The 18,504-nt window shown below is 41.5% G+C and overlaps 1 protein-coding gene across 1 annotated transcript in view; it reads right to left on the bottom strand.

The window, feature by feature from the left end:
* The window catches only part of WWOX (WW domain containing oxidoreductase), a 219,741-nt gene that overhangs the window by 182,244 nt on the left and 18,993 nt on the right, over positions 1-18,504 (bottom strand). The window contains exon 5 of the mRNA XM_006016430.2: positions 4,770-4,876. Coding sequence (XP_006016492.2) covers positions 4,770-4,876 — 107 coding nt within the window. The remainder of the gene's footprint in view (positions 1-4,769; positions 4,877-18,504) is intronic.

Genomic DNA, 18,504 nt, shown 5'->3' with positions numbered 1-18,504 from the left:
GTTGTTTTGTTTGTGTTGGTGGGGGGGGGGGGGGGTTGCTCTAGGAAGGGAACACTACATTAAGACTGGCAAGACCATTAAATATTATAGAATCATAAAAAGTTAGGGTTGAAAGAGACCTCAGGAAGTCATCTAGTCCAACACCCTGCTCAAAACAGGACCATCCCTGACTAGATCTTTCTAGCCAAGGCTTTGTTGAGCTGGGCCTTAAAAAGCTCCAAGGATGGAGATCCCACCACCTCTCTGGGTAACCTGTTCCAGTGCTTTAATGCTCACCTAGTGAGAAAGTTTTTCCCAATACCCAACATATGAATATTGGTATTCATATCCAATATATTATTCATTTCCAATATATGAATATTATTATTCATATAGCCAGGAAAAGCGACAACTGAACAACAGTAACTAATAAAACAAACAATGTGGGAGCTTGACCAAAAATGCTAGGTGCCCTACATGTGTATCTATGGGACTCCCAGCAGCATACCTCAAACTGTGTAATAGACTGTGTGAATCAGCTTTCTATGAAGTGCACCTGGTTCCAAACAATTACTTGAGTGACCAGGATTGCTAGAAATTGGCTTTAAGACATGAGACCAGAGAAAAATTCTCTGATCCTTTATGGGCCACTGCTGGCAACGGATCAGCATTCACATCATGCCAACTGTCTGTACCTGGTCCACACCAGGGAAATTAATGTTCCTTCTAGCAAAATGAATTGTGCAAACTTTTTGAGGAATCCCAGTGTCACTGACACCAACTACCCAGACATCGTGCAGTCCATCAGCTTTCATGCCATTGGGCCTGCACTCAGACTCTTACAACTTAATGAGAATCTGTGGCTGCCAAGCGAAGAATCTGTGGCTGCCAAGCAAAGCTGCCATGCCATCAGTGGGCCTTGCTGAATAGGTTCCAGACAGGGCAAGATCTGTGCATGGCCAACTGCCACCCTTGGGGTCTTCAAGACAACCCAGACCATAGCTGTGGCAAAACACACACCATGTCGCATATTGTCAATGATTACCCGCTGACTAAGTTCAATGGTGGACTACAGGAACTGCACATGGCCACTGAGAACACTATCACGTGGCTTGGTCATTATGCACACACTGGCTGACTATGGACCACTGAATGCATCCAAGGTTTCTAGAACTTTGGGTCTATGAGCTGGATCCATGGGTTTCTGGTCCTCTAACCTGTAATGAGCATAGGCAGTATAAATGCTTCTCACAATCTACATTTCACACTTGCATTCGGTTTCCCCAGACAAGTCGGAAAGCAATGATGCTACATATTAGTATGCACAGGTGAGCTGATGCAGACTTTGGCCCTGTTCAAGTATACTTTTTACTTTCATTAGGGAACTTGCCTATTGCCAGAAATCAGTGCAGATGAATCATTTATTAAAACAGATTAACTGTGTGAAAAATAGCAGTACACCCACATTCAGCACTTGCTCATCTGCACCCATGACAACATGCAATAAGAGAAATTCAGCAATAAGCAGTTTTATGTGTATGGATAGAACTATGTTACCTGGCAGAAGGATGAGGGCAGGCCTGGAGACAGACTCTTCATTGATTCTTGTCAGCAAGAGCCCAGTGGCAGGGCCAGCCTGACGCTTAGGCAGAGGAGACAAGCTCTGACTTAGGTTAGACTGCCGCCCCACATAGAGTGGGGGGAGGAGTTAGCAGGGTGCCGCAATTCTCCAGGGAACGTTGGTGGAATGTGACCTACTGTGAGTCACAATGGGATGTGATACAGATGTTCAGTATGGCGCTATAACCTTCAGCGCTGAACTCTGATACCACATCCATCCAGGGTTATCTTAGAGTAGAATCTGCCATGTTTACCACGCTCTATGCACACTGACCATCTATTCGGTTATGACTGTAAAGCCTACCGTGCAATAAGTGCAACTTCTGTACCTGGCCTCCATTTCTCTGTATTTGGTCCTATATTAAGAGAATGTGAAACAGTTTCAGATATGTACGCCTTAATTCTAATTTGCAACCTTAACTCTGCCCACTCATTAACATGCATTATGAACTAAATGAACTATTATCTTTAATAACGCAGTCCTATTATTTCTCAAAACATTTATCAAGTCTTAAGATACACACAGCCCTTTGAAATATATTTGTGTTATTCTTGTAAATACACCAGGTTTATCATCATAACCAAGGACAGGTGACACCTAAAGTTCATTATTGCAGTGGCAGGCTTTTGTTACTTATTTCTTCATTTTTAAAGAATTATCAAACATCTAAAAATAGCATGCTCTATGTCCACGGAAAATATAACCAAAAAAGTTTATAAACAGTTTTTTAGAGAAACAGCATTAGATTTCCATTAACTGTGGATTAAGACGCAGAGTTTCATCCACTTCATGGGAGAATTTACCAGATGCAGAACGTACTTACACAGAGCAAAGGAACACAGCTCAGTCTTACAAAGCATGAGTCAACACAGTCCTGTGAGCTGTAATTGTATTTTGATGGTGCAACCTCAAATGAGCAATGTTACTTGCGTGCTAGGTTTTGCAGGATTGTCCCAAGGAGGGGTATTCCTAAATTCACAGGTTAAACTGAAGTGAACCATTTGGCCTTGATCATATAAGCCAAAGTTCTCCAATGCAGGAGGAAACAACACTAATTGCCCTGCAGGGGGAATACAACTGAGTAACATTTTTTTCCCTTTGAAATGCACTCCCCCTGTAGGAAAGGTGAATTTTCAAATTAACAACATTTTATACACTATAATTCATATACATTCATTAAAAAGAAAAGGTACATCAATCATGTAACATTTGTGTCCATTAAATTACAAATGTAATACTTTCGTAAGTAAAACTGTCTTCCCTCTTTTTTTTGGTTTGCAATAGCTCTGGGTTTTTTCGTCAAGATTGCTTACAATTTGATGTAAATTTTAAGCATCCTGTAATTCATCAACTAATTCTCTCCTGGTTACACACTCGAAGTAATTAAAGTTCAGTAATAACTTATTCTTTCTGCTCCAGCACCTGCATTTCATTTGTTTATTTTCCCAGAGTCATAAATCTGAGGGACTGTCAAAGTGCCATAATATTAGTGCAATAATCAAAGTTAATTAGTCCCTCTCAATAAACAACAACAAAGCCATTACAAAGATGCATTGAAGGTTCTCCAGCTACCCAGCTTACAGATGAGATTGTATTTTGAACAATTAGAATTTGAGAACTGTTAGTAAATAAAGGTAGTGTTTTTTTAAGTAATTTGAATCAAGACAGTGATCTGCATTCAATTACCAATTCATTAACTTTTGGCGAGGTAATATACGTACTAACACAAGTACTCTTGTACTCCCGTTGTCTGCGCAAAGAACTAAATACAACTGTTGCTTTTCCTGACTTTGATCCCTTCTGGAAAATTCCTTTTAAAAATAAGTGGGCAAAGTTTCATATTTACCATATTTCACCCTTATAGTTTACTTACATTTTTTCTAACTTTCTATAAGTAAATATATTAGTTCAGAAGAGGAAATACTCCAAAACCTAGCTATGTTGGAAAATATTTTATGAGCAAATACAGTAACACAAGTACAATCTCTCCTTACATAGTCCACTGGTGTTACCGAACCAAAGAAAATAGACAGTTTGAGCTTCTATTACGAAAACAAAAGAAAAAAATAAATCCAAAAGAAGTATTTTAAAACTCAACTGCCCAAGAGGAAGAAGGCATTAATCCAAACACCTTCTTCAAGAAAGCAAGCGCCAGTAGTAGTTTCAGATATTTGTACATAGTACTCCCCATCATAAAATGCTGCTGAATGCTATCCCATAACATCTGGGAGCACCTTAAACTGCTTTATCTCCCAAACACTGGGAGCAAACACATCATACCGCCCTCAGCACTGCAACGTTAGCAGAACAGAGACAAGAAACCAAGGGCTGGGTTCTGTCACTCAGTCAAACAAAATGTTCCCTGAAGTGCATTCAGACTAGTGTAAAGGGTGCAACAATCAGGTCCGCAGACAGAAGGCTGCCAGCTACAATCTCCAGAGTTATAGCAGTTATGGGCAAAATGGGGACAAAAAGTTACCCGCTAGGCCTACTGGAGAGCAAATGATTGTAGGGAGAATGAGTTAGGAATGCTGGAAAGCAAAGGTCTTGTGGGAGATCAGCAACAGAGGGCTGGGACTGCAGCAAAAGGATCACTGATGGAAAAGGTGATGAGAAATGTGGGAAGGGAGCAGATAATAATGTATGTGCAGAATGATACAAGGGGGAGAGAGGACAAAGAAGAATGAAAGGAAAAGGCAGCAAGTTGGGAGAGATGGACCAAAAATACAAACACAAATGCTTATCGAAGAACCAGACAAGAATGACTCTGTTAAAAGGATCTTAACTTTTAGCACAGAACAACTTGTAATTTTCCGAGCAGGAGCCACCTATATAAGTCCAGGTGCAATTATATATGCATTTGAGGTCCTTAAGAAATTCTCTTTTACGTGACCAACAGACTGGACTTAATTGAGTCTCACTAACTTTTTACCATGTAAATACCTCAAAAGTCCCTACAATTTGGTTGCACAGGTTAGAAAAACAGTAACTCTCTATTATTCTGTACATATTAACAAAGTTCCAGCGTCAAAGTGAAAACTAAAGGAGAAAAGGCTGTTTTCTTAGATTCAGATAAATATCAAAACTGTCATCACTGCACAAGACTTCATATTACTTCATAATTCAGATAGAAATTACTTAGTATTGAAAAATATGCATGCTTTCTTACCCATTCAGCTAGGATGTGCTGTACAGCATCACTGGCTCTTGACATATTTCTGCAGGCAAGGATAACATATGCCCCATGAAGTGCAAAGGACTTTGCAGTTTCAAATCCTGGATAAATAAAATACATTTAAAGTCAGAGAGATGGATCTTAACAATGCCCCAGAGTAATGCATTCGTATCTGAGATGTGGGAGCCCAGAACTTCTGAATCATAACCTATCTTTAGTATGGTTCCCCTCTGTGCTAGACACACGAGTCCACGGGATTTTACAGAAGTGGGCCTTAACCTCACTAATTTTCTTCACCCATAATTCTGCTCAGAATGCTTCTTACCCAAGAGCACTGCTTTGAAGATATAGCAGTTAAGGCACAGGCATGTCTGTATTGATTTAAATGAGAGTTTCCCTTGGCCTTCAATGGGGCCAGAATTTTGCCCTTAAAGGGCGCATCCAGACGAGCACACACGTCTCAAACCCCTGTGAGATGGGTCAAGGGGCATGTATGGGAATGAAAAAATGTTCCCATGCTGCAAGTTTGCAGGACGGGGACAAAATTAGGCCCCTGGATATAGGGGTCAAAAAAAACCGGTCTGGAGAAGTGGAGCAAGGCACAGTCCTGGAGCCTGCACAGGTGGCAGTCCTCCAGAAGAGATGCTCTGGTTTCAGTCAGAGTGTCTCTTCGGTGCTCCTGCTGCCCCCAGCACTGTCCAAGGTGAGATAGGGAAAGGAGGGGTGGGATTTATGGGTGTGGGTGGATGTGAGTGTGTGTGAGGGGTGGCAGGGGGACGCTGGGAGTGGTGGGAGGGATGTCCCCGAGGCTGCGGGGAGTGACTGGCCGGAGCAGCCGTAGTGAAGCTGGCGGCACACAGAGGGACCCGGCCCAGACCAGTGCAGCTCACTAGTCTGGCTTTGCACCAGAGCGGGTCACACGGCTCCAGGAGACGCGCACAGGAGCTGCGCTTCCCGGAGCCATGTGACCCACTCCAGTGCAAAGCCGGACTAGCGAGCTGCACGGGGTTGGGCCAGGTCCCGCTGCACGCCACCTCCCCACAGGCAGAGGTGGGATTCGGTGTTGTGCGCTGACCCCAGCCAGGTCCTGCTGCCATGGGACTGGCCTGGCTGGGCAGCCAAACAGCCCCAGAGCCAGCAGGACCTGGCTGGGCTTGGCACATGGTCCCCGCACACCGCACCGGGTCCTGCCACCATGGGACTGGCCCAGTTGGGCGGCAGAGCAGCCCCAGGGCCAGCAGGACCCAGCTGGACTTGGCACACAGCCCCCGAGAGCTGGGAGCAATAGGCTCAGAGCACCGCCACTCCCGCTGATGCTGCAGAAGGTGCAGGACCATGGTGGCAGGACCCGGTGTGGTGTGCGGGGACCATGTCCAAGACCCAGTTATATATAACTGGGTCTTGGACAGACCTAATTTAATTGAAATGGGCTAATGGTACTTTGTACTACCTAAGACCTGCTCCTATACATGCACAATACCTTATTGAAATGGCAAGACTTGAGACGATAATGCTTCTACCTTGGGAAGCTAGTATGTGTTTGCAGTTCATTCACTAATGTCATTGGGAGCTGTCTTCTGTGGAGCACAATGAAAGAGAAATTTCCATCTAGCTGAAAGAGGCAACACACCATAAAAGGGCTTAATGAGTTCTAATCAGAAAAAGCTTAAACTAATACATGAAGGATATGAAGTGCTCAAAAATTTAAGTAAGTATGTACATATTAGATAGTCACAGAAAAGACGGTATTTGTTCCACCTTTATGTTGTTTAAAGAATGTTCACACTTCCCTTTTAAAATCTGTTTACCAAGAAAAACCTATTAAGATAGGCATTTTCACTTGCAAAAATGCCTTGGGGCAAAATAAATTTGGTTATAACAGAGTACAACACAGATTATAGAAACAACATCAGAAAAATGTATATAATTCTCTGTAATTACATACAGTATTTAAGACTGAACAATTTTCTTGCATCTCTTTTAAAACCATTCATTATACCAGGCAACTTTAATTGCTTGGGTAATTCATTGCACGTATATGGATCCAGCTTCATCACATGCACAAGTTATTTCCCCTGTTCCTAATTCCATTTTGAGCATGCTTAGCAAAGAAATCTTTAAATGTAACCAATAGAGGACATGTTGCATTGTGACACTTTGTTATCTATATGTTTGTTAATTTACAAGAGTAGTGCTAATTTTTACTAGCTCTATATATTGGTAAAAACTGGTCAGGACCCTTGAGATTAGCCCTCTTCTGTATTGTAATACAAACAGTGTGGAGCTGATGGGCAGCTTAATTAGCTACATGTAGTAATGCTTAGCTATGTCTACCTTGTGCTGTACTTTGTGCAGAATAATAAATGCCATGCCTTTCTCAATCTGAGTTAATAACTTGATTCTTATTATAAAAATATAAACTTTCTGACAAAGTTTAAAATTGAGCTTCTAAATTACATGCCTCAAATTTAGTTCATTTGACACCACTGCTTACCCATAACATACACACACCTGACAACTAAATCTAAACCTTCTTAACCAGGATGAATAGGGGAAAAAAAGTAAAAGATGAAGATAAGCATTTCATCCATAAGTCAGTAAATCAGCCGTAAAATCTACTTCTGAAGAGTGGAAGTATAAGGAATTCACCTCAGGTATTTGCAAGTGAATTTAACTTCTTACTCGTCCCAGAGAACTCCAGCATGATGTAGGGAAGCCACTTGGGTTCCCCATTCATGCCTCACAGCAGTGCCATGGGGAGAAGCTGATTAAAGATTGTGACTGCAAGACTACAAGAGTAGGATGAAAGAGGAGTAGATAGACAAGGGAGGAAGGAGAGGAAGGAAAAGGTGACCAAAGAGAGACCTTTGATATCACAATCACCACTACGGGACATTGACAAAAAAAGGACATACCAAATTATGGGAAGATTTTAAAACCCAGCTAGACAAAACCTTGTGCTGGGATGATCTAGTTGGGGATGGTCCTGCTTTAAGTAGGGGGTTGGACTAGATCAGCGTTTCTCAACCTGTGGGTCGCAACCCAAAAGTGGGTAGCAAGACTATATGAAAGGGTTGTGAACAAACTTTAAAAATGGATCAACAGACTTTAAAAATGGATTCTCCTTTAAAGGAGAAAAACATAGGAAACCATGGCTTTTCCCCTGCAACGTGTCAGAGTTCCAGCTTACAAGGGGCTGCTTGGGCATACCCCCCTGCCCCACACACTGGGGTCAGAAGGCAGCAGGTCAGGACTAGCTATTGATTTTTACAAATGGGACCTGGTCCAAAAAAGGTGGAGAACCACTGGACTAGATGACCTCTTGAGGTCCCGTCCAACCCTACTTTCCTAAGATTCTATGATTCAATGATTATTTCAGGACTTACAAAAAAGCACTGCTTTCTCAGAAAGCTGGTAGGACAAACTCTCAAGTCCAATACCATCACACGTAGGAGACAGAAGAGAAGTCAAGAACTTGAGAGAGACCAGCATAAACCAGGCAACATGATGGTTTATGGAATTCAGCATTAAATTAAGTGCAAATCAATGTACAGGGAGGAATATTTTTTTTAAACTTGTATACCTTCCAGGGTTCTAAAGCAAATTTGTTAACAAAAAAAAGACCCATGTATCACTGTAGACAGCTCAATGAGCAGATGAGGCCAAATCAAAGCACTTTATAAAATTCTCAGATTAATCATCTGGCTTCAACAGGAATACTATGTGCACTACTGACTGCACACTTCATCTCAAAAAGTATATCATAACCATCATACTGTGGGTTACGATCCTGAGTTAGGCACTAAGGATCCCTATATAACACATGGGAAGAGTTAGGCCACTAAGGAAGAGATTTGCAAGAGCCAAAGCACTGAGCACCTAAGCTAATTGATAGGAAACAACAAAGGTGGGGGAAGGGGTGCATCTTAGACCATGCCATTCTCTGGTACCTGAGCACATTACCCTGTAGAAAGATGCCAGCTCTTCTTGGAACCGATAACCTTGAAGTACATGAATTTACACACCTAAGCTCTGTCTTTTATAAAACAAAGCAACTATCATTCTCTCTCTTCAAAATGCAACCAAAGGTGGACGTGGGGGTGACCGCTCATACAGACTTTTATCCAACAGCTCACCCATTAGAGAATTAAACAAGGATGTGATGACCTGAGTTCAAACAAGTGAGAGAATTTAACTCAGGTTTCCCACATCCTGAGCGAGTGCTCACCCACAGGGACACTGGATAAAAAGGCAGGGCCACCCCCTTCACTTCCTGTTGCCAGACCAGGTGCGGAGACAAGGAAGGGCAAATACCACCTAGTATGCAGATCCTGACCTGGCTTATGTATGGCGAGGTGCTTGTCGACAAGACTATAAGACCTCAAGGCACCTGGGGAATTTGCTGACAAGACTTAAGACTCCTAGGGATTGGAAATACATTTTAAAAAACTGAACAGTCATCAGTGACGGCACTGACAACATATTGCAAAAAAAACCTAACCCATTATTTTAAAAATACATTTATGCAATGCTGAAGCTAAAAGTATACCAGTAAATTAACTGTAACCCATAAAACCATTGCAAGTTACCCCCAAATCAAGCATTATAAACCAGGAAAATTCAGACTGAAAGCAGACAACCTAAAAGATTTTTTTTTCAATAAATACAGTGAGCTAAAGTCTTTAGAGTGGCAAGTTCACTTTCTGCTATACTGCCAGGGTAATATGGCTTTGAAACCGGTTTAACAAATGCAGGACAAATACCAAGTGAAAGGGTAAACCACAGGTGGCCCAGCTGTTACACTATATACTTTCCCCCAATATTGATATAGTTGGTTAAAAAGGACATGGCAGGAGGTGGTGAAGCATGCTAGCTAGCATGAGGTATATCAATCTTTAGTACGCTTTCAACTACCCATAAACTCAGCAACTCGGCGCTTTAAAAATACTGCAAAACTAGCAGCAGTCCCCTATGGGGAAAAAAAAGGTGGGGGGGGGGAACGGGACGACAACCTACTACTAGTAGAGATTTTGCTTTTTTAAAGAACAGAATAAACCATGTGCAAAAATAATATTTACAGTATAGTTCAACATACTTGACAATAAGGGCAGGTACAAAGGACACACAAATGGGGTGGTAAAGGTAGGTAGGTTGAGGGAGGGACCACTTTGCAGAGCATGACAAGGAAAACAGCCTGCTCAAACACAACACACTTTGGAGACGGAGCTGGACTACATTTAAATTCTCTGTGTAGTGCAATGCCGAGGCAATAAATGTTTTGTAAAACTGTACAATAAATTCCAACTGACTACCCTGAAAATCTCAAGAGGCAAGACTGACCTAAGGCTGGCTACTATTGCTGCCACTGCTCCGGTTGAATAAGCTCTAATCTGACCCTCAAGTGACAATCCTGTTTAAGAATAACAATGAAAAATACATGAAGACAAACATTACGGCACAGTTCTCTTTGTCAAAGGCTGACCTAAAAGACTGATAATAGCCAAACAAAAACGCTATATGGCTAGCTTGAGTGCACTGGATTCACTATAGACCTTTAAAGCACTCCAGCTATAAATCAAAAGGCTATTTTCATCAAACTCTTAACATTTTATTGCCCTTCACGTGAAAGTTAGGAAAAACACCTTCTTGGCCAAATAATTCCAATATGCATGCAGGATGAGGGCTCATCCTTATGGAGTATGGTGTACTTCACCAATTTAAAAAAACAAACAAACAAACAAAAAGCTCTTCCTTGCAGTTCAGATACAGCTGCATACAGACGTTCATTTCTACTGGAAGAAATTTCTCCTGGAAAGCTTCACAGGCAAGGTCTCCAGCCAAGAGGCACTGGAAGGCTGCTACCTGGGCCATCCCTCCACCCTTAGAGGAGCCCATTAATTGACAGCCTGCCCTCTCCGCTGCCTGGGGAGACAGCCCTGGGGACACACACACACTAAGCCACCGCAGCAAGGCTCCTCGAGCCTACCTTGCCCTGCACTGCTCCAAAATGAACCACAGCAATGCGGTGCAAGGCAGGGGTATTTCACCATTGTGGCAAGGGTTCCAAACCTTGCTGCTGAGGCACGGCAGCCTGCCTCATCCCCGCTCTGCTCTGGGTCAGCAGGGCAGCCAGGGGAGGCCAGAAGGGCTGGAAGTGTGACTTGAAGAAAGTCTCCACCAGTCTTCTGAACCCTCTGGCTTTTAAATCACTGCCCCCACTACTCAGCTCAGTGATGGCAGAGGGAGAGGGGAGCACAGAGGCACCCAAGAGGCAGCTGGAGAGGCTGGGAGCTGGGCTTGGGAGGCTTTCCCCAAGCCCAGCTCTCAGCCCTCTGCCACCCTTGCTGCTCAGCTAAGCAGCAATGGGATGCAGGGGCAAGCTGGCACAACTGAGAGTTGGACTTGCAAGCCTGGCCCACTGCCCTCACCACTCAGCTGAGCAGGGAAAGGGGGCAAGCGGAAGCAGGCAGGGGGCAATATGCTTAGCTCCCAGTGTCCAGGAGCAGAACAGACAGTAGCACGACAAAGCCGCTGCCTGCATCTCCCACTGGAAACTAGAGTGAGAAAAGCAAGCAAGAAGCAGCTAGGGCTGTCCCTTGGCTCCCGTCTACAGCAAGAACATCTGCAAGCTTGTGTTTTCTACCAGGAGAACAGCAATTCTCCTGGTAGAAACAGAACATATGTACCTGGCCTAATTTACCATTTCTATCTTAAGAAAGCAAGCCTCCTAAGGCCCTTCTCACCCACATACCTAACTTCCTCTTGTAGAATCCTTGGTTTCATTACTCTTCTTTCTATGGTCACTAATTTTCATTGTTTTCTCACTTTACCCACTTGTCAAGTTGGATTTCTCACTTTACCCACTTGCCATCAGTGAATTTTGGAGCAGATTGTTGGATGGTGTCTAGCAGCACAGCTCTGAACTCCAACGATGCAACATCAGTTTATGCTGGCTGAAATCCAGCCCTTTCTGCCTTCCTTCGTCAAGTAGTTTGCAGAAGCACGAGTTAAAGTAATGAAACCTTTGTCAAGTGTGGAAACACGGTCGCTGTCCAACTTCAGACAGGAAACGAATCTGCTACCTAAGGACCAGCCCTGTAGAGTAAGGGCTTATTATTATTGGGTTATCTTAGAACTCCTGGACCCACGATTTTAAACCTCAGTAGCATTATCCAAACAATGATGATGATTCATCCTGAATGGAAATAGCTCTTGAACATTCTCCATACCTTTTCACCTTCTGCTAGTTCACTAGTTATAATCAATATATCATTTCACTCCTGGACAGAAAAGTAACTCTGCTTTAAAAATTATACACGCACACACACACAAATACACATACATATACATACATACATATATATCAGGCAATCTTGGGGAAGAGTGAAATGCAGCTGATTAACAAATTATCCCAAAAATAGAAGACCTTGCATCCAGCTTAAAGATTTTTTTAAAAAATCCTTACTCTATGTTAGAGCTAAATATTATCCAATACCAAAAACCAAAGAGTAGAGGGAGGCTCACACTAACTATTAATGTAGTGATTCTCACCCAGCCTCTCCAAGTATTCACAAAACCCACCATGGACACCCAGGCCCTAGATACTTTAGATTTTACTTTAGCCTAATATCAAAATTCTGAATATTCTTGCAACTGTAAGCCCCAGTCCGTGCAGCTTGGCTCAGATATAGAACCTTCATGAGCCCGGGCTTATTAGGCTTTTTGTTACAGGTGGTTTAATGAAAAACTAATGTAAAGTAATAGAAGCTGCAAAAGAGACACTTTCTCCTCTTCTAATGCAGTAAAAGCAGCAAGATCAACTAAAGTGGATATAACCAGTCCATGGGGCTTGAAATGAAAAGTGTTAGCCTGTTTCTATGGGGTATGTTTCTGGTCTTTTATACACTGATGGATTACTTATAGCCTCTACAATAGCAGAAATGAACTGACTTTGTAAGCATGAACATATTATGTTACTAAACTTATATTGTTTTCACAGCTGTGTTCAGATTTCCTTCCACTGCTAAGATCTAAGTTTCTCTGACTTTTCAAACTTTCAGTTTACCTTCTGGCTTGTAGCAAACGTATCTGTCACTGGGGTCCTCTGGACACAGAGATATGCTAGGCCCCACTTGAACAGCCTGATGAGCTAATCTTTGCAACGCATTACTACCTGTTTGAACATTCATGTATTATTTCCAAGTATAAAGTGATTAGAAAAGATTTGTTCAAAATTACTTCTATGGATTTGCAAAAGAACAGAACTGCAGTTGAGAAGTACAGTATTTTCCTATTTGTAATATGAAGATATTGTAAAGGGAAATAGGAAATAAAAACACTTGAAAAGGGGTTTTTGTATTGTATGGCTTTTGGTGCTGAAACCTTGATAAGCACTTTTGCAGCAACACTATAATATAAAATAAGATCTGTATTTAATTTAAAATACCAAGAACAAAAACAAAAAATGTCTTGCTGCCAACAAAGCACGACAAAAGCAACTTGTCTGGTTCCTCTGCTCAGCTGCACGAAGGCAGTATAACTGCTAGCTGGGGCTCCCAACACCAGACCAGTGTCAACTGCACTAATGGACAGAATGAACAAAAACAGTGGAAAGCTTCTTTTTGTAGGCAGAAGGATGGGAAAGTAATAGAACATCTCTATTTTCCACTTCTTTGCATCTCCAAGCTCTTAAAAACTTCCTTTATCAAAGATAAGTTACATTTCTGACCTTTTAATTCAGCATAGAGACATAAATCACATGCCTTTTTTAATTCTTAAATTCTAAGATCATTAGGGATCTGTGTTTATACATGTAGCACAATGTGATTCTTATCCATGAAAGAGACTATTCCTATGCACACATACTGAGAACAAATAGGACGCTGCCAAGCTCTTAAGACAGCCCATTTAAAAAACTAGTTTGCATGCAAATAAAGTTCCTTTTATAAACCCTTACAATTTTGATAAAGTGCCCCAATGCATAAGACCACCCGAACGGTCCATCTTCCACAGAAAGAACATCTCCCAGCCAATTTCCATTATTTATTGTACTATGATTTGAGTATGTTGCAAACTGTTTCTTTTTGTAGAAAAAATGTTATTCTCTTGCCTTGAAACAATTAAGATTTTCAAAAGATGAACTGCTCCTAGGCCAAGAACAAAACCTGCCTAATTTTAGCCCAAAAGAAAAGGAAAAAAAAACCAGTTAAAAAATGACCCTTTGGACTTTTGTGAAATCTTCACTACTGGTGCCACAACACATACAGGTTAGAAGTCTCTGCACCTATAAAACACAATTCATTCAGAAGCTTTGGCAAAAAAGTATGCTACCATTTTTACAGGAGGCAGGAAAGATGCAAATAGTTAAGCAACTGCAAAAAGATGTAATAAATAGGGCTGTGCAAAATTTCAGCAGCCATGTCATTTCAGAGGTGTTTCGGCTCGTTTCGGCGCCCGAAACACTGAATTCGAAACAAAATGGAAGGCTCTGAAACATCTCCAAAATTAAACAAAACCAACCGAAACGTTTTGGATGTTTCAGAATGTTTCAGAGGCGCCCCCCCGGGAACAGTCCAGCACAGCCCCGCAGCTCTCCTTTTGAAGTGCCAGGAAGCTGGGGCCGGGCAGGACAGTCATGGGGGCTTCTCCTGCGTCTCCCCCCCGCCGTGACAGGGACAGGCACAGCTGGAGGAGCCACAGGAGAACCTGCAACCACCCGGCTGTGCCTGCCTCTCCCCAGCCGATCCAAATCTCTGAATCAGCACCAAACTCTGAAACAGTTCTGGCCGAATCGAAACGGTACAGTGATCCAAAACAAATCACTGTCCTCTGAAATGGCCAAATCCAAAACAAAACACAGCCATTTCGCGCAGCCCTACTAATAAGTCATCAATCACATCCAAGCACATTCATTATGCAAGTCCTATGCGAATGAACCAGTCTGCTTCAGATGTAATGTACTTAACCAAGTCCATGGCATGTTGGAAAGGTAAAATGGCTTGGTTTATAGACCATCACGGGGATTATTTGAATATACAAGGTCTAAGCACGAGAGAGAAGTATTAAATTAAATCTTCCCTTTAAACACTCCTTCATCAGACTAAGTATTCAAACCTCCAAACATCAACCTCTGGTGAAGGAACTCAGACTTATGTTGAAATCCACGCCAAGCTGAATACGTCAACAAAATCAGAAGCCCTACTAACTTGGTGGTTTGGGGTAATACAGATTTTCCCTTCTGAATCAACCTTGCCCATCATTCTGGTATGGCGCGGGCTACTACAATAGTGTACACACAGTACCCTCTTGCAAATATGGCCAAAAAAAAAAAAAACTTACCTCCATTTTAAAATGGACATCATAACGCATGAAACACAGAATTATAAAAAAAACAAAACATGATTAGAAGAATAGTTTTATACAAAAAGTTTTTATTTGTTTGTCTGAAAGGATCAAAGAAATCCTGGACGTCTCCTGTACCAAGAGGAACAAATTTCTGTTTCTAGCCACCTCCAAGAAGCAATATGGCTTTCTCTTTGGCAATCTTGATGAAGCCAGGCAGCATTCTCCATATGGTAGTCCCTAAACCACCACAAAATCCATGCCATGAGGTGACATGCACCCCATCACTTTTTAGAGGAAAAAAGCAAGTGATACACTATATCATAGAACAGGGATCGGCAACATTTTTGGGTAGAGTGTCAAAAACACCCGCACCCTCAAATTTTAAGATGCTGGAGTGCCAGGGGTGGATGGTGGGGGAGCTGCGAGGGGTCTGAACCTTGTTGTGGCAGAGCAGCCCTGGCCCCTTCCCCAAGGCATGCATGCCAAGCAAAATGTCTTCACATGCCACACTCTGGGATACATGCCAGGGGTTGCCTACTCCTGTCATAGACATAAGGCAAAATGTTTGGCAACAAGAGTTGCTCTTAATGCCAATAGATACTAAAGATAACACTTCTCCAAGAGTCATCAAGTCATACTAACTGTGCCTGAGCAATTTAAAATCGAAAGAAATATTCTGAAGACTGGAAATAACAGGCTCCATCAAGGTACTTTGTCTTCAGTTTTGCTAATCCATGGTAATTCAGACACTGATTTCCCCAGCAAAACTAGATATTAAATTTAAGATACACCCTGTCTTTCCCTGTGTGTGCAAAATGCTCAAGTGTGTTGATCTTGGAATCAAAAGTCCTGGAGAAAGCCAGCTAAAATGTATTAAGATGACTAATGTGTTGGTTCTGTTTTCCATCCAACTAGTGTTAAAATAAAAACTAATTTCAAATGATGTTACAGGTTTTGGTTCAGTTTAACATAATGTTCTGAACAAGACAAAGTAGTATTTTTATATACATATACAAATAGTGAATTGAGTGACAAAATTCAAAATATACGTTTTTTTAACTTGAATGGTTACTACCTTCTTTAAGTAGAAAAAGTTCTGAGATCAAGTATGCTATAGTACTATAAGAACAGAAAAAACTTAAGGATCTACCAGATTCATTCATTGTTCTAGGACAGTGATTCTCAACCAGGGTGCTGGAGAACCCAGGGATGCCACCAGATCCTTTGAAGGGCACCAGGTGTGAGGAGATAAGCAGATAAGCACAGGCTCAAGCTTGCCCCTGCTTGGATGATTCCCCAACCCCACTGTCCAGCCTCTTGGCAAGGAGGCAAGCACTGCAATATATAAATTAGTTTTAAACTTAGGTGCCGCTAAATTCACAGGTTATGGAGGGGTGCCTCGAGTCTGATAAGAGGTGCCTCAAGTCCAAAAAGGTTGAGAATGACTGTTTAGGGGAAAGTTAGAAAAATGTAGCATTTGAAGACATGGAAGTTTATATTATTCCATGTTTGGTAAGTAAGCAAGCAGCAGAACACAAAATGTTGAGCCATTTGCTTTTCTGTACAGATTTTTTTCAGGTGTTAGAGGATAGAAACCATCAAGCTTTTAAATAGGTGAACGCTGGTTCAGCCGGGAAGTAATCATTAAAACAAAGACATTTTCAAATATTTAATAGCGTTGTTTGTCCTTTAATATATATCCATTAAGCTGCATGAACTTTCCAAGAGCCCAAATGGATATAAAGATATATTTAATCCATTTCAACTAAAAGGTGTCTAAATAACCCAACCTGGTTTGAAAAAGAAATACAACACAATCTCAGCCTTTCTTTCTCCAAACAAACTACAGCAAGTTCCTGTTGTACTTCAGAAGGAGTTAATCAAAAATTGCTGTTATCTGAAGCACCTTACACTACTCCTGTGTTAGACCCTAACTATAGTGGCATCTTAGCAGTATCAGGATCTTCTGCAGATACTTAAATACTTTCACTTTTTCTTTTCACACTTCTTCAAACATGGGCCAAGTGTGTATATTCCCTGATTGCCTTTAAAAAAGTCAAGCTGTCACATTTAGCTAGCCAGCCAATTTTCCATATCACAAATCCTACTAAAAAATTATAAGAAAAATAGCTGAATTTGGCCCACAATGATTGTCTTTAATATTGTTATGAGAACTGATGATGCTTCTTTCCCTTTATCTTTGTAACGTTTTTTTAATAGACAACATAGCCTAGAGTCTTTATTTTTCTCTTCACCTTCCCCAAGGAGCAACTGAACACAACTTCACAGTAACTAACCTTATATGGCAAGCTTACACATCTAAAGGGGCATATACATGCACATTTACCATGACATGAACCATGCTAAGTGACATGCACAAGTTACGTTAATTTTTAAATAATATATGTGCCTATACCTTCACTTCCATAAACACACTTTTCACTTCTTCTTCCCAAATTTAGATACCTCTTTAAAAGAAATGATGGACTTAAATTGGCCCCAGTTCATCTACTTAAATCTGAAACTCATGTCATCGCATATGTAGCAGGCTGTGGAAATGTGTTCCTAGACCACATGTGGGTTGTGTGCTCTTTCTTCTTATGGCAAAGAGACAAACAATTCTTGCTCAACAGTTTGAATCTAGATTTTTATTATGAGGCTAGTCCCAATGACAGCTAAGGCAACAGCAGGGCACCCATTGATGTCATAGGAAAGATTTATCAGATGCATGGGGTCAGACCCAGCTGATTCTGTGACTGTACAGGATTACTTTATAAACAGCTTCTGAAGACTGCCAGTGAGCCGATCAGAAAATGTTATGAACTCAGCCTACCTGCAAATACTGATACTTTTGAGAACACAACAGCAGTAGTATTTGCAAATACTGATACGTTTGAGAGCACAACAGTAGCAGTGTTTAAGTATATATTACTGTAGTGGTACAAAAAATAATTGTAATTTCTCTTCTAGTGAGCTGAAAACTTTGCCAGGAAAACCCATAATAGAGAAAAAAATCATTAATAATCCAACTAACATTAATAGCTAAATTTGGGCTTTGCAACTACAGTAACCACTCAGAAATGTCACCAGCAACAGCTGCTCAAAACTTTGTATTTAACATCCTCTCCCTCTCTCCAACACCAATACTTCACAAACTTCTTCCACCAAAAAAAATATATTTCTCTCCAACCTTCCACAAAACCACAAAATGTTCTGCAGGGGTCATACAAGCAGAACACACACTACCTTTTCTCTTCCCAAGTGAGTTTTTCCTTACTTATTTCAGTGCCTTCCCCGCAAACCCCTTCCTGAGGTGGTCTGAATATGACCTTGTGCAGTTTTGGTTTCTAAGGTTGTCTTGATTAGGCCCATCAGATGCACATGT

This window comes from Alligator sinensis, unplaced genomic scaffold, assembly GCF_000455745.1.
Source record: "Alligator sinensis unplaced genomic scaffold, ASM45574v1 scaffold349_1, whole genome shotgun sequence".
NCBI classification, from domain to species: domain Eukaryota; kingdom Metazoa; phylum Chordata; order Crocodylia; family Alligatoridae; genus Alligator; species Alligator sinensis.
The sequence above is the reverse complement of the archived record's forward strand: the minus strand, read 5'-3'. Positions and strand labels throughout refer to the sequence as shown.